The sequence below is a fragment of the Lepeophtheirus salmonis genome, chromosome 12 (genome assembly GCF_016086655.4).
Source record: "Lepeophtheirus salmonis chromosome 12, UVic_Lsal_1.4, whole genome shotgun sequence".
Taxonomy (NCBI): Eukaryota; Metazoa; Arthropoda; class Copepoda; order Siphonostomatoida; family Caligidae; genus Lepeophtheirus; species Lepeophtheirus salmonis.
The window spans coordinates 909,299-926,541 of NC_052142.2; the positions used below are offsets into that span (position 1 = coordinate 909,299).

Consider the following 17,243-nt stretch of genomic DNA (forward strand, 5'->3'; position numbering starts at 1 on the left):
AAAATTCCAATTAATATTCTGAATGTAAATGGAGAATATATTGGGAATAAAAGTACAATATAAGATATTGGTGCAATGGCTTCCATTGCAGGTTTAAGAGTTACAAATATTTAGATTTACCATCAAAGAAACTATGGGATTCACCTGCTAGCACCAATATAGCTGAAGTGAACGTCTGAAGATTGGAGATGATTAATATGTTCGACAGAGAATTCGTATAATGGATCTTTATCCACCAAGTGTTTCAATGAATCCATAACTTCTCATTTCAAAATCCTATGAATACGCTTTGATGTTCAGGGATCTCGACCCTTCAAAACAAGATCTTTGTCTTACTCATTGGTTCTCATCTCCTTTAACGGGCGGATCATTCATTGTATCTTGTATTTTCGAAATCCCTTCATTTGTTAATACTCTCAAAGACAAATCCCCTGAAAAAGGAGTGAGCAAACCCTTGAATAATCAAAAGGTACTTCGTCGTCTAAGAATAATTTTTAGGCAGGAACTTTTGGAATATTCGTCCTGGAAGAAAGAATAAAGTGATTTGGACATATTCGTGGAATCAGTTTCATAACCTAAATATAGCATTCACCCTCACTAACAGTTCTATTTTTTTTCTTTTTTTCAGTCTTCCATTCACAAATAATTCCGTGGTATTGAACAATATATAATTTAAATATTCGGACATAGAAATTTCATTACAATTTCTGTTTATATACGTGCAGGCGTAATTTAAATATTTGAGCAATTTGTTTTTTAAGTCATCAATAAGCAAACAAATTTATGAGGTAATGTATGCGTAGGGAAATGTAGAAATTTTTAGTGGAAGCCCTGAGCTATTTAAGAAAACGTCATGACAGTGGAGCTGCTCTCGTCCAAAACATTCTTCAAATTGTCAGGATTATCATGTTAATGATTGTTTTCTTTTTTTTAACATGTCCACAATACACACAATTTTTTTTATTGTATAATTTAGCCTTCATTCTTCTTTTCTTTCCTTATTCAATTATACGAATTACATATTTGCTTTTAATCTCTTAAAGACGAATGGACTTATTTTTACTATATATGTTTACGATTCTAGAGTTAATGTCATTTGTGTTATTAACTCTTCCCTTTATTATTTTGGATTTTCTCGAAATAGTAAACTTGTTATTCCTTATCAAGAATGAACATCATTAAAATGAAAATAATAATAACGAAGAATTCTTGAATAACATAAGCGAACACGAAATTTCCACTAATGAAATGAAACCAAGAATATTAGTGGAGGACAAAGGAAAATAGAAGGAATGGAAGGAAGATGCTTTTCGCTTCATCATCCATCTCAAGAGATGTTCGAATTCGGATTTCGTATTCCATGACACATGACGGAATGAAAATTTATTCGAGGAAACCTACCATAAGAAAGTAGAGACAACTTCTTAATGGGAGGAAAATTCCAGGATCGAACTAATGAAGAGATCCATTCCCGATGAGAAGGAAATTTATGTAAATTAATAATTACTTGATATAAATTTGTACGAAGTGATTAATATGATATATTAATTATTATGGGGTATGACGTCATGAAATCGTAAAAAATACTAAAATAATGTTTTCCATTTGCTAGTACACCTCCATAAAAAATAAGATCACTCAAAAATACAAAATCTAAACAAAATCCTTCGATATAGATATGTTTTAATAAATATTTTTGAAAGAAAGCATTGGATATTTTTCTATGATATTCCTTATCACTATGAATGATGAATAATTAATAAGAATCTAAAAAGAGTGTCGTTTTTCATCATTTTTCAGGCTAAAAAAAGAAATATATCAAGTTCCTAATAAGATGAATAACACGGCGTTACCTTGCTAACACAAAAATGCCCTATATATTTTGTTGTCAGCTGTAGATTCCCTCTTCTCCATTGCTACGTCATGGCTATTTCATAATTTTTTCTTTTTATAAATACACAAAGTAATAAGTTTTTCTATACATATGCTCCGTTTAAAATAGAACAGGAATACAATTTCTTCTTGATCCCTCGTCCTCTATATAGTATATATAATGGCCATTTTATTATTTCTATAAAGAAATTTTGGATATTTCTTCATAGAAATAATATAACAACTACTCTTTTAATCAGATATTACTAAGCAATATTATAATACAGTATCAAATAAAATACTATGTAGATTTTAATAATATGTAATTTTTTTATAAAGTGATGAAGAAATAATATTTCGAGTTTATAAGATATAAATAGCGGTTGGTATGATTTACTTATTTGGCTAACTACCCGATGACTTTGGGCCTTTTTTTTTGTAGAAGAGCTTGTGTGATACTATAAAGATAACGACTCCATAATCAATAAAAACACTTTTACATTAGTTTTATTCTTCGTACTTTTAATTTGTTTAATCTTAAGAGTAAAAAATAATTATGAACGATAATCATCCCAAATTACTATAATCTCATATTTTTTTAAAACTCGACGATCCAGATAAAAATTGAAATCAGTTTTGGATTCAGCATAAAGATAAATTATATTCTTGGTTATATTTTATTGGTAGAAATTTTGACCTTATAATTGTTGCTTTGTGTAATTATTGATTTCAAATATGTGCGATAATTTTATAAAAGTATAAATGAATATATTTTTTTCCGCCTCAATACAACTGTTTGCAATAAGATCAAATATTTATCTCTGGTTGTTTGTTTGCCTTCCCGTAACAAAATTAAACCTTTTTTAGTATAGGGAAACAGTACATTAATACATAAGTTGTAAGCATCGTCATAATCTCAAAGTTTTAGATTAATTTATCAGTAAAATATTTTAATGAAATAAAACAGTAAAAAAATACTTTCTATTTGATTGCTTTCCCTTTTTACTGAGAAAGTTCAGAGAAAAAGCCTTTTACTCCTCTTTTGGCAGAAAATAAATTAGCCCATATGAGGTAAAAATATTCTCTTATTGAGTTATGACTTAGTTTTTTTTTGTTTGTTCTTAATTATGATTTGATTTTCAATAAAAATGAGACTCCTATTTATTGTGATATTAATAACATTTTATTGCAACTTTGGAAGTTTTTCTAGTGAAGACAGTAGTAATGATCTTAGAGATAATGTAGACTATGACTGGATTCTTGATGATGAAACTCCGCGCGATGAAGTTGAAAGACTTTTGCGGGACTATGAAGAAAACCGCGAACTCGTTCGAAATCTTGGATCTCGTTATTATCAGGTTGTCTATCCCATACAAATGCGTAATCGGGGAACATATGGTGTTTCTACAAGGGAAATAGATATCGGCTACAATAATTATGGAATCAATAAGCATTCAGGGGTAAATAAGAATATTTTACTAGAACTTTAAAAAGTATAAATTTTTAGGAACAGAAGCAACATTTTCGGCAAACTTCACTTTTAATTAAAGCTTTTCAACATAAGTTTCGTCTAGATTTAACGTTAAATACGTAAGTTATTTAAAATATGTTATTATATTATTATGAATTAGTTTTCCTAATACTATAGAATAAATATTTAGTAAAACCAAGTGGAAGAGAAATTTAATTTTGTATATACCGACTTTTATTTAAATATTTTATCTTTCAGTCGCCTATTAGCACCTAACATGAAGCAAAAAGAATATATGAAGGATGGTGCCGTTTCATTGTCTCCCCAGGTAATTAATTATATTAAACTACATAAACAGCTACAGTGATTTTGATTTTTTTCTACGATACTACTAACCTTATTCTGCCATAAACTAATTTTTTTTTAAATCCAAATTTTTGGAAATTATAAAATTAAAAAATGAATATTAACAATTTATAATAGTCAAATTTTGACAATTTTTAAAATGAAGAAATTAATTTTATTAAATTTCCACTATTTCATCTTCAAATACAGTATATACCCATTTAAAATAGTTTAATATTCCAGAAGTAGGCAAAGTATATTTAACAGTATTTTTAAAAGTTAAGAAATGTTGCATTCAATATTAATTATTATAGCTTGAATTACTTATTATGTTTATATCAAAGATCTTTGCAGACGAATGTCCCGTTAATTTACGATTTAGAATATAGTTTTTTTTTACCCCAATAAATTTAGGATGTGGAGCATTGTTATTACCATGGAACAGTCAAAGATTTTCAGGGAAGTGATTTTATTCCTGGCTCTATGGCTGCCCTTCAAACATGTAATGGTGTTTCGGGAATAGTTCATCTTGGAAATGAAACATTTGTTATTCATCCTTTTTATGGAGGAGATTTATCAGTAAAATTGATTTTAATACTTATTTTTGATAAAATATTAGTTTTTCCTTCTTATCAATAGAGTAAACACCCTCACGTAATATATGAATATAACGATAGAATGCCTCAAGGATGTGCTATTGGACAAAGTGGAACTCCATTGAGATCTAAACGGAATATTTTTTCCAAAGAAAACACTACTAACAACAAATTCAAAAGGGATATTCGCAATGTGGCTAAATTTATAGAAACTGCTCTTGTATTAGATAAGGCTATGGTATAGTCCAAAAATTTTAGTTGTACTAAAGTTTAATATTTATTTTTAGTTCGATAAAAGGCCTCAATCTAAAAGAAGAGATGTGATTCATGATGCAATTCAAGTAGCCAATATTGCAGACCTTGTAAGAACTTGAACCTTGTGAATTGTATAAAAAAATATTTTACAAACACTTCAATTTCAGTACTTTCGCAATTCCCTCAAATCCCGTTTGTCGATAGTCTATATTGAGTCATGGCAAGATACTAACCAAGCAGCTGGATTTGGCCGTATACGAGACATTAATACAGCTTTGGAAACTTTTGGGTCTTACGTCGATAAAAAACTGTTTCAAATTGATCGAGATACAACCCAGCTTCTGACAGGTCAAACTTACCTTCATGGTCGTTCCACAGTCGCAACAATAGGAACAATTTGTGCCACAAAAGCACTTGGTATTAGTGTTGACATTAATGTATTTGAACCACATATATTGGCCGCAAATCTTGCTCATGCTATTGGACATAACCTTGGTTTACACCATGATATGGAACTTTCTGGAGATCCACATGGAGACTGTCACTGTGAACATTGGCATGGATGCATTATGCGTCCCTCAGTTATAGGAGAAGAAGGGATTCAGCCTTATAGATTTAGTATTTGTAGCTCAAATTCATTTCAAAGTAGATTAGCAAAAGGAGCTGTTCGTTGTCTTTTAAACAAACCTAATCAAATTCAAGGATTTAATTCCTGTGGAAATGGCATTGTCGATGACGGAGAGACATGTGATTGTGGGAGTCCAGTAAGTAAATCAAATCCTTTTTCAATTAACTACAAGCATAGATAAATATGCACACCTGGAATAAGAATTTTGTTAATATCATCCGTTTTTTATATGATTTTTTTTTTTTTTGGGGGTGAAAATGAATTACTACTCTAAAGTGGAAAAACTTCGTAATTTAATATAGCGTTAGTGCTGAGAAAATATTGTAATTGTATTTAAATTTGTAATTTATTATATTTTATTTCCCAAGATGGGAAATAATCCATTCTTTAAAAGGGAGAATACCATGACGACTAGTCTTGTGTCAGCCCTTATTTAGGACCAAGACTACAGTCCAGTCCCGTTTGATCCAGTCCAGTCTAGTCCCGCATGTCGGTCCTTAAGGAAAGTAAAGTCGATCCCTTGTGATGTCAATGACGGTGTTTTTCCTCCTTTTAATTATTCCTTTAAAAAATACTAAATTATATAACCAAGTAACAATATAATATGTTCGTATTATGTTGTATTACAATGAAAAAAATAATATTTTTGCCAAGAGATGTGCAATAATCTTAATGCATATTTAATATATCTTATTTCACTTAATAAACCATTGATATTTTTATGAAAAATTCCAAGGACTGAGAGTTAAGGACCAATCATTAGGATCACAGTCCGATGGTCTTAAGGACCGGTCCCAAAAATTGACGGTCCTAAGACTGGACTGGAACGAATAAACAAGAACCGACGCAACACTGTTGATGACCGATTAAAAATAAAAAGAGACAACACTTAACAACTATTTTTCCTTTTCTAATTTTCAAAGGTAGTTTTTTCATTACAAACAACCCAAATCTAATAATAGTTTCCATTGAATAAAAATAGTTTTGCTTTGTTGGAAAATCACACAATTAAAAAAGTTTAGATGTTTATTTATAGGAATTGTAATAAAAAAGAAGCTTATACTATTAGCCATTGCAACTTTTTCAATCCCAAAAGGGATGGTGGGTTATGAAATCTTTAATGATTTTACATGTATATAGTAATCGATTTCTAAGAACTTTGTATTATTATTGTCTTCTGTTAGTGGGGTAACTCCTTGTTGCAAAGTTCTGAGAAATAAATTGTGTGAACACGTATGATAGCTGTTTAAATGCAACTTATTTTTTTGTATTGAAAAAATCAAAATGCCTTAAACTAAAAGTATCTGATTTTAAAATTTGTAAAAATAAACTTTCCAATTTTTTTAAAGATAAATAAAATAATATTCTCTTTATGAGATATCTAAAGATTATAGATTGAATGACTATTGGAGTTTTTGTTTTGGGGTGAGGGACAATCTTTTTATTTAAAACTAAATCAGATATTGCTCATATAAACTCCAACATTCTCTAAAAATGATATTGACGGACTTATTGTATTTTATCTTTAATTATAAATATTTTAAGTTCATGCACAATTATTCATCTTTTATAATGAATGTTTATATAATTATTCGTGATACATTATTCTTATCTATAATTTAATGTATGTACTTATTCCTTTGAATGAACTATGATTAGATAAATTAATATATTTTTTAGGGGCTGTTTCACTCTTTAAGTAATGTCTAAATTTCGAAAGAAATTCCCTGATTTATTTAGTGCGCAGAACTACGTTTGTTATGATGACTATAGTATTTGTTTATTTTTCCTGTTTTATTCCTTGTTATTGTATCCCGTGTATCGATTTAGATACATAAAAGTAAATAATAAATCTTCAAAATTTGAAAACTTTCTATTTTCAGAAAAGCTGTAGAGATCAAGATCCATGCTGTGATCCATTTACATGTCAACTCAAACGAGAAGCACAATGTTCGTCAGGCCCTTGTTGTAATGAAAAATGCCAGCTTCAACCTCGGGGTTATCCATGTAGAACTGCTAATAACGAATGTGATCTCACTGAAGTTTGCTCTGGTGATACAGGTTCATGTCCTCAAGATATGTTTGTTAAAAATGCTATTCCATGTGGAAACAATCAAGGTTACTGTTTTAATGGAAACTGCCCCAGATTGCAAATGCAGTGTGAGGCCCTTTGGGGGCGTAAAGCTAAAACAGCAGATTCCTCATGTTTTCGTTTATTAAATTCTAGAGGAAGTGCAGAGGGAAATTGTGGAAAGGATAAGTACACTGGGGAATTAAAACCTTGTTCTGAGGATAACTATAATTGTGGAACTCTGCATTGTTCTCAAGGCTCTTCTAAACCTCTTCTCAAACTTCTAGCTTCTGAGTTTACAACTCATCAAAAACAAGAACGAGGTAAACACTTTGAATGTAAAGTGGTTCGTGGCTACTTACAAGGTTTGAGTAGTACAGATGTAGGGATGGTTGAAGATGGTTCTAAATGTGGGGAAGATAAGATTTGTCTTAATCAAACATGTATTAACCTTCGGCCCCTTCAGTCGTACACAAATTGCCCATCACATCCTTCTACAAAGCGTGAATGTTCAGATCATGGAACTTGCTCGAATATAAATACCTGTGTTTGTGATAATGGGTATACTGGATCTGATTGTTCATTAAGTACAAGGCCATTTATTCCTATCTTTGAAACAACACAGTCACCAGGGAGTCGAATGTCAACCCCTTTATTTATTGATTCAGGGTCAACTCCTTCAAATACATATATACGTAAGTTATCTTTGATATTAAAAACAAAAAGTTGAGAGAGTTGATTATATTTTTGTAAAATTCATTAAGGGATACGTATAATAATTATTTATTTATAGAGATGTACCTATAGTGATATTTTTAAACGGGCACCTCTTAATTAGCTCCGCATTGTTCTTTTTCCTTCCAAACAAAGAAGAACAAAAACATGTTACTTATAAATTAGGGTTATTAACTCAACTCACATGACTTGAGCTTAAGATGTTAATTTGATGATTTGAGAACCGTCATAATCTTTGAAATCAGTGATTTTGAGCCAGGAGTCTTTTGACTTAAGAAGACTTGTAAAAAAAATACTTCAATTTATGTAATAGTGTATGTATCTGATATTTAGATATCTATTTTTACATTAATTAAAATGTTACAAAAATTAGGTAATCACAAAATTTTAAATCACCAACCTCTTCATTTTAACAAGAAACTTGATGAGGCTTGCCATTTACAATCTATGACCAAATCACTTATTTTGATCAGTTTTTACCTAAATCTACAAAAATAATTTGTATGAATAAGTTCCATATCTTTTAGACTTGAATTGTTCTAGCAATGTATAAATAATAAGACTCATAAAATGTCCTACAATCCTAAGTATTCGATTTCTTTACTTTTCCTATACACCATTTGTATAATAAAAGCTTTTTATTCACGATAAAATTGTAAACAAAATATTTGAAACATATTTCACAAGATAATGGATAAGACATAATTGCTTAACATTGAAAATTGCAAAATATTCTTGGAACACATTATAAAACATTGAAATTAATATTATTGTTACAAAAATTCTAACTTAAAGGTTAAAAATGTCCATGCAACATTACATAAATCTTGGATATAACTGAAAATTACCCTTCTAACAAAAAAAAAAAAAAAAAAATTAGATTTATTGTATTACACATCCTTTCCACCAAAAAGAAACAGAAAAATGTCCAAACTAATATGTTAGTTAGCCAAATAGGTCAATCATACCAACTACTCTTTATCTCTCAAATACTCTTAGATTCCTGACGATCACTGTCATTTTATTTCTCTACAATTTTTAAAATAAATTTCATATATTTCAGCATATGAGGGCGCGTATTCAAAATTAGAAATGATAGCTAAAATTTATTCATTGAAATAATAAGATGTCCAATATATATTGTGTACAAGTTGCTTTTTTGTACAAGTTATAACTCAAAAAGAATAATTTTAAATGTAAAATTTATAGTCTTTGGGATGGGAATAATGTAATATTTCGGGCAAGTTTATTAAAATCTACAATCACCACTTTCTCTTTTTAATTATTATTCCTTTTATTTTGGCTTAAATTTAAGTAATGGGTTTATTTTTTTTTTTCAAAAATCAATAGCTGTTCACAAATAGTAAATATTAAATTTTTCGTCATCAAAACTTATTTTTTTTGGAAAGAAAAAGTTAAAGAAATCCATAGTTATTAGCAAAAAAAGAATTTTTTTGAAAAATTAATTTAAAAATTAATTTTTTTTCTCGGTTGTATAATTTACTCAAATAACCTTTTTTTATATGAATAAATTTTTTTTAAGACTATTTCTGCATAAAATTTTTTCATCCTGACCAAAACAATTCTATTAAAATTCAAACATTCCTTAATTTATTGGAGGGCTTGCAGCTCACTCCCTCTGCACTCCCCTGAAGTAAGATGAGGGAATCGAGAGCTAACAACAAAAATTTAGTGAGCGAGGTAACGCCGTCTGTAAGAATGAACTGAATGCTCATTAAAAATCCATTCTTGATTTATTCTTATAGAATTCGAGATATATATTAATGGAGATATGAAGACTTGAAATGCTTATTCTTTTAACAATGATTGTGAATAGTCTAAAAAAAACTAAAAAGACTGCATTCTTATAAGTCCGTTCCTAATAAAATTTGTGAGTCCTCGGACCAGTTGTTACCGGTCTTTTGTAGAAACAACAACACTTGAAATTACGTAGATACTGCTAACGACGTCATTTGAGTTCTTGAAGTTTCATCATAATTCATAATCTCTTACAAAAAGCAGATACCTGTAGTAAAGATTTGACTAGAACGTATTATTATATTTTCTATCTATCATTCATTATTTTCTTCGTTCTTATATTCTTCAATCTCTGCTATGCGTGAAGAAAATAAAAATATAGCCTCGACCGTAGAACCGTTGAATGTTAAAAAAGATCGAACATATATGTATATATTAATATATAAAACTGAAAAAGGGGAAAAGGACAGATAAGGCGATCAATCGTAGGACTGATCTGACACTAATATGTATATTTATCCGACCCTAAAAAATACAATTTTTTGCAGGTGTTGAAGATCTTTGAGAGTTTGAAATATTTAAGATTTCTATAATTAACTGGAATTATCTAAAAAAATTGTATCTTCTGTATTTACTTTCACAGAAAAGTGATACAATTTCATGCATAGTCAAGTAGTTAATTTTGATTAAAGATCTCAATTTTGTATTATCTTCGACTTCAAAAAAGGGTAATTTTTAAATAAAGTTTCTCCTTCTATGATAACATTTCCACGATTATAAAAGTAGAGCAGCCTATTAGTTGTTAAGCTCTGCTTAAATTAAAATTTTGATGTACATCATTGAACCCAGGTTTGGATTAGAAATTCCGTCCTTACTGCCACTTTTTATTTTTATATTATAGTTAATAACAATTAAATTAAGTAGACCTTTAGATGATGATGTTACTGGAACGCTTCAAGCTAACTATATAAATTATTAAATTAAGTTTTGTCTACCTATTTAACTTAGTAAGAAGAACATGAACCAATAAGCAGAGCTTAATTATAAACTAGGTTCAAATTCCTTAAAAAGAGATTATTATTGTTATTGAAATACATCTTGAGACCATAAGTAGTGCGGAACGTGACTTGCTTTATCATCTAACACTCTTCTTTGATATTGGAAGACATTTTGAGGATCATTCAGTTGGGTTACTAATCCTTCATTAAGATTCATATTAGATGCTCATATCTCTATAAATTAGAGAAATTCTGGTACTTAAACTGTAAAACAACTCTACTTTCAGACTAAATTTATGAAGGATATTCTTATACTGTTAAGGTTCGCTATGATAATCCGTAAGGTTCATTCTTAATTGACTTCAAAACTCAAAAAAGTTGTTTTTATATATATCCCTGCAATAGAAATTATTAAACTACTTTTGTAGAAAAAATATTTACTGGAATCATGTATGAATTTAGATTCTCTTTATAAGTAAAATTGCCGATCCTATATTATTTAGTTAACTTTGTTTTCTAGCGTACGGTTTGAATATATTATGTTATAAAAAAGAAGAAGAAAGGGCATTAACATAGTTGACTGTATTTATCTCATATTTTATTAAGAACGTAGCTTTACACTTGTTATGAAAATACGGAAATACAGGAGCTTTTTTTAAAATGAATTATTTGAAAAATAGATAGAAATAATTCATACCTATAATTTTTATGTAAATTATATTTATTGCTATCAATACATTAAGAACTTTTTGGAACTACCAAAAAATAAATAAAAAGATAAATAATTTTTTTTTCACACACTTAGTTGAATTGAATAAATCATTTGGGTTATTATAAGCTATTACAAATAATATATGGTTTTCACAAGAGTATGGCATACTTAAACTTGTAATATATTTAATTTTGTTGCAATCATTAAAAGTTGTAAAATTCAAATACACCTATACGATCGAAAAACTGAACGCTGCTCATTTTCAATTGAGCCTGAGTGAACTCAAACAACCAGTAACTTATTTCGAGCGGAAGCGTGTGGAGAATTTATTTAATGCTCTGGATACCCTGCAAATAAATAATTTTACTGTACTTCAGCTGAAAATTATCAAAACTGTATGTTTATAATGTTTTTTTATTATTAAAACACAGGGTGAGCTTGCAGTATCAGTTAACTGATTCCTCTGTTCTTTGTTGGTAAAGAAAACAATGCTTCATGTACATATATTGAAGAGAAAATTGTGAACAATGCTTTTGAGGGCACTAAACCTTTCAGGAATGCTATTCCAGACAAACAATCATTATTCATTCTTTACTACAAAAGCCAGATCCATGCAACCTTTTCCGCTCACAATCTTCTAAATTGATAATGAGATTGTTAAAGTTTTGTTTCCAGATAGAACTGGATTAAAATTCCATTAACTCTACTTCTAAATTATCTATATTTATCCATTCAAACAAATTTATCTTCTAATTTGGTAAAATTTGCCTAGTCACGATTTTTTATCATCAGTAGAATTTCTTCAAGAGCCGAAAATTTTGCTGATCTTGATGAAAGTTGGTCTTTCAGAGAGCTTAAAACAGACATAAAGTAGAGTTCTTTAGCAATACCAATAGGCTGATCTTGATAACTAATTTCTTAGTGTTCTTTTTCAGTCTTAGAAAGTAGTTAAGTTTTTTAATCACATTTGAAAATATGGAGCTTACATTCAAAATCGATAAAAATCCCAAACACAATATCAATACTTTTAAAAAAACAATATTTAATTTAAATACATATATAGTTCATTAAAGGTATTAGCCTACTAAGCCAGGCATACAAATATAACGATCAAGAGTATTTATTATTTTTCAGGCTTAGAAAAAGTTTCATCTTATTTAAGTAGTCGATAAACTATTAAATAACTTTTCCTCTAATAAGCCAAAGTACAATATCGTATATTAACTATAAATGATAAAAAATTTCCATCAGCTTATCACCAGCATGTCAAACAGAACCACTCTGCATGTCGCTGGTGACACGTGTATTATAACTTTGTCATCACTGAGCTAGGAGAAGGAAGTTGACTTCTTTACATGTTAATGAAAAATAATTCTTTTGATGTCATCTTAAACAAACAGACTTTTTATCTACTCTCAAAAGAGAAAGGTAAAATTTGAAGAAAAAAAACAAAAAACATTTGGTAGCTTGGTTTCTGTATTTTTCTTGGTGACAACTGTTTATTATTCATTCAATAATAGTTCTTATTATGAAATACATTGAAGTAGTAATACAAAATTAGTATCAATTATAGAAGACACAGATTCTAAACGAAAAAAAATCAAAATCTTATGCCATACCTTTTTTTGTGCATAAAATTAATTAGGGTTAGCTGCTTTAACTCATACAAGAGTAAACTTAGGAAAATTGATAAAAAAAATGAAAGGTAAAAACACTACATCTTTGTTGTCAGCTGTCGAGTCACTCATCTCACTTAATAAGTGATGGCTTTTTCATTAGAAGAAACACCCATCTTAAAAAGGTAAATATCGGAGTATTCTTACAGGGAATCGCAAACCTCCTCGGACGGATATAAATCATAGGGATAGAACCCCCAATGGCACCTTCCAAAGTTTCAAAAGCGCAAAAACGAAGCTGTCCGATATTCCTTCAACAATAGGGGCACACTACAGAAAGACATATTCAAACACCGATGCTTATGTTCTTGAGAAAACAGACAAACACAAAACACTTGTTCTCTCTTCAGAAAATATTTTTCTTTTCACGATTGGCATTTAAAAATCAAGTAAATACCGAATAATGTCAAATTTAAATGATCACTAATAACTTCACTAATATTTATTAAATAGATTATCATAATTTAAAAAACCGCGATATCAGGTGAGAATACCACACTATATTTGGAGTCAAAAATAATTAGATACACCCCGTTATGCAAAATCTGCAGGATTTGAAACATCAAAATGTGGGGAACGCCTTTATTACTATAACTTTGTCCAAGTTGTCCAAAAATTAGCTTTGGTGTATTTGTCCAAAAGGATTTGAATTTTCGCATATAAGTAGCAACTTCAGAAATATAATTGGAAGACTTGATGCATTTAGTCATTATAAAATTTTCACTCCTTTGTCCTTTGTCTAAAGGTCTAAATTTTTGAGCAATTTGAAAACTTGATGATTTTATTATAAGAAGAGCTGAAGGAAACTTAAAAGGATTAAAAGGAAATGTGAGAGGTCTAAAGGCCCAACGAAAGGACAAGGATGGAAATCGTATTATTTAAGAAAAGAGTATATTTGTACAATCACTGCATGAAGATGTTTCCTCTAATGATATTGGAGACGCAATCAAAAAGTTTGGAGAAGTAGCAGTACCTGCAAAAGAGTGCTGTTTTCTGGAAAACTTAAGGATAGAAGAATATGTAAGGGGAACTTTATGATTAAGGTCATTTCAATATCCAAAATACCAGGTTTTCTCACAACTAAGGATTTCAAAACTAGTGTTACGTATGCAGGACAAGAAATTAATCCTGCAAAATACTATAAGTAAAGGAATTCTACTATATAATGTAGCAATGGGTTCGTTAAGTGCTAGATCATATACAAACGATTAAAAATAGTACCCTTACTCCTTCATAAATACATTCTGGAGATAACTGCGTAGTAAATTGGTAAGAATTGCGTACTACAGTAGAAGAAGAGGCAGACAAGCAAAGTTTATGTTCTCGGGTGAATGAAAATGTGTATAATATGGGCGAGGTGACTTCGGCAAATGTTTCAAATAAAGATGAAGAAAGTAATATGCTACGAAAGGAAAGGAAATTGATACTTCTGCATATTCCAATTCACAAATGGGTGAAAGGGATATCCGCCTGACTAATGCTGAAGGAAAACTTATGCCTTCTAATAAGATAAAAGATGGGCAGAGGAATTGCCAAAACCCCTAAAAAAGAAGAAACCTGTCAAAAAAAAAAGATTACATAATATCAATGGGAAGCATGTCAGGATTTTCCTTTAAGAGGTCAAAATATTGTATGATAAGAAATTGTGGAGAAAGACTCAAATATATTTTGCAAAATATACCTCGGCCAACAGGTTGTGAAGGTGGACCGCTAGTCCCTAAAGAGGATCAAAATCTGTCGCCGGAGGTATTTGTTGTTCCACTTGAAGATGATGTAGAAAAACCTTTTCGTTTAGAAGGATTAAAACACATTTATGTTTATGATATGGTGATGCTCTTTGGATTCAAAGAGCACGAAATTGCCGGAGTGATCCGAAATTTCGGTTAAATCAAGCCGGATTTTGTACAAAATTTCCAATTGATATAAGAGGAAAGCTTGAAGACCTTAAGAAAGTGCACTCTTTTGAAGTTAAAAACATGGAGGGGACTTTTGTAAATGTAAATATCAAATTAAAAGGAATTGACAAAATTAATGTTAGTACAAAAAGAAGGGTCATCATCACAATGGTTAACACCATTAAAAGGGTTGATCAAGCTAAAGCAGTGGAATGGGTTAAAACACTTGAAAAAGTAGTAGAACATTACCCAAAGAAGAATCCAGCCAATGAAGAAGCTCAGTGCAAATTCAAAGATTATAAAGACGTATGAAGAGACAGTGATTACGTTGTAAAAATTATTACTAACCCTGCCACCATACCACAGATAGTTCCATTGCAAGGATGTTTCATTAAGTTGAAATTTAAAGGAGCTAAATTACTGTGTCAAAACGGTTTTGGCCTTGCACATACAAAACATGCCTGTAACAACGCCAGGTTAAATGTTTAAGAGTATGCTAATGTGTTAAAACAATCTATTGCAAGAAGCAAGGCAAATGACTCCCTGTTAAGTACATTACCTATTCCAGATGAAGAAATTTCTCAAGAGAAGATTATTTCTGAGGCAACAGTTGTATTAGAATCAAGAGAAGACTCATCATGTCTCGAAAAAGTAGTACAAACTTATATTGAAAACTCTGATAAGGTCCCTGAAATGACATGCGAGGAAGATATAAGTAGAGATACCGAGGAAGGCCCAAAAAAAAGGATCACCTTGTGTAGAAAACCGAATTTTAATTGAGGAAAATAAAAGGGTTCCCTTTGAGGTACCACAAATAATATTCAGGGAGGATAATAGTGCAGAAACCAAGGAGCACCCTAAAAAAGGATAAACTTATGAAGAAAAGCGTCCTGTACTTAATGAAAGTAACATTGTTCCCTCTGAGGTAATGGTAGAGAATACTGCTTCAAATGACTCCTCCTCAGCAAATACAATTGAAGAACTTATTGCACCTTCGGGTGTTCTAAAGGAAGATAGAAAAAAAATTCAAAGGAAAAAAATATGGACTCATCAACAATTGCATGCAAGCCAAAAAACCACAACTAAATCCTGACCTCATTTTACTATCTGGGACAAGGTCTGGTTCGGTTTCAAAAAGATCTTCTTCAACTTCTGGTCTCTCCCCACAGAAAGAACAAACTCCTAATAAGCTTCTAAAAAATTAATTTTTCCTTATTTTCATAAAAAATAATAATGTATTTTAAAAAACAAGCCAAAATCGATGATTCCTTCAAACTCCCTATTTCTGGGGATCAAAATATTAATATAGGAATCGGTGAAATACTGTCACTCAATACGAGGGCGGGGGGGAAGAGATTGAATTTTTCGACATTCTTTTATAAAAAGTATAGTATATGGAAAACAGGATATTATCTGCCTCCAAGATGTGAGGTCCCCTACTTCCAAGTCTTGCTCACTTAAGTGCCCGTTTTGTATTCCTAAAAACTATCATCACTTTTTCACAGGAGATGGGACACATCGAGGAATACTTTCTTGGTTTCAAATACCATTAATAATCCCAAGTGCGTAAATGAATTCTCTAGTGGGAGGGAATGGCATAAAATATTTATTTCAACAGTAAGTGGTGGTTTCTATTTAGTCAACGCATATGGACCAAAAATAAAATGCTTGGCCTTCTTTCAGGCAATCATTAACGTCTGCAAAAATGACTTTTATCCTCTCCTGTTAATTGTTGATCTTAATGTAGATCTATATAAATCAAATTTTCGGTACCCTAATCTTCAAATATTGACCAAACTTATAATGGAACTTGACTAATGTGATATCATTATATTTTTTAACCCAAAAGATAGTCTGTCTTGGAGAAGTGTGAAGAAGTCCTCACGGATCGATTTGGCTCTTGCTTCTTCTTATATCCGGTCAAAAATAACTAATGCACTCTATCGCCTTCATCCTGGATCTGATCATAAAATGATTTAAATTGATATTCAACAATTTCATTCAAAGAAACGTTTTAAGACCCCAATGTGGGTAATGATGAATAACATTTTTATAAAATAACTAAAGTCAAATTTGACTCATTGTTTTAACTCTACTTTTAATCCAGCAAAAATAGCTAATGTGTTGGCCTCTACCGTTAAATTCACAACAATGGAATTTATTAGAAAGAAAAGGAAGAGAGCTGTATCATTTGAAAAGGATCTTGAAGATGTTTTGAATAACGGATCTCT

The 17,243-nt window shown here is 30.3% G+C and overlaps 1 protein-coding gene across 13 annotated transcripts in view; it reads left to right on the forward strand.

Annotated features, from left to right (window-relative positions):
- The first annotated feature begins 2,934 nt into the window (after positions 1-2,934).
- mmd (disintegrin and metalloproteinase domain-containing protein mind-meld) overlaps positions 2,935-17,243 on the forward strand; it is a 77,789-nt gene continuing 63,480 nt past the window's right edge. For 7 of the 13 annotated variants that reach the window (XR_011783059.1, XR_011783057.1, XR_011783056.1 and 4 more), the window contains exons 1-8: positions 2,937-3,332; positions 3,380-3,462; positions 3,602-3,671; positions 4,103-4,267; positions 4,328-4,522; positions 4,572-4,646; positions 4,707-5,303; positions 7,051-7,933. Coding sequence is in view for 6 of the 13 variants with exons in the window: in XM_071892467.1 (XP_071748568.1) it covers positions 3,021-3,332; positions 3,380-3,462; positions 3,602-3,671; positions 4,103-4,267; positions 4,328-4,522; positions 4,572-4,646; positions 4,707-5,303; positions 7,051-7,933 (2,380 nt within the window). In the remaining 7 variants the exon portion in view is untranslated. Of the gene's footprint in view, positions 3,333-3,379; positions 3,463-3,601; positions 3,672-4,102; positions 4,268-4,327; positions 4,523-4,571; positions 4,647-4,706; positions 5,304-7,050; positions 7,934-17,243 lie in introns of all 13 variants that reach the window. The other 6 variants (XR_011783058.1, XM_071892468.1, XM_071892464.1 and 3 more) reach the window with 3 other exon arrangements.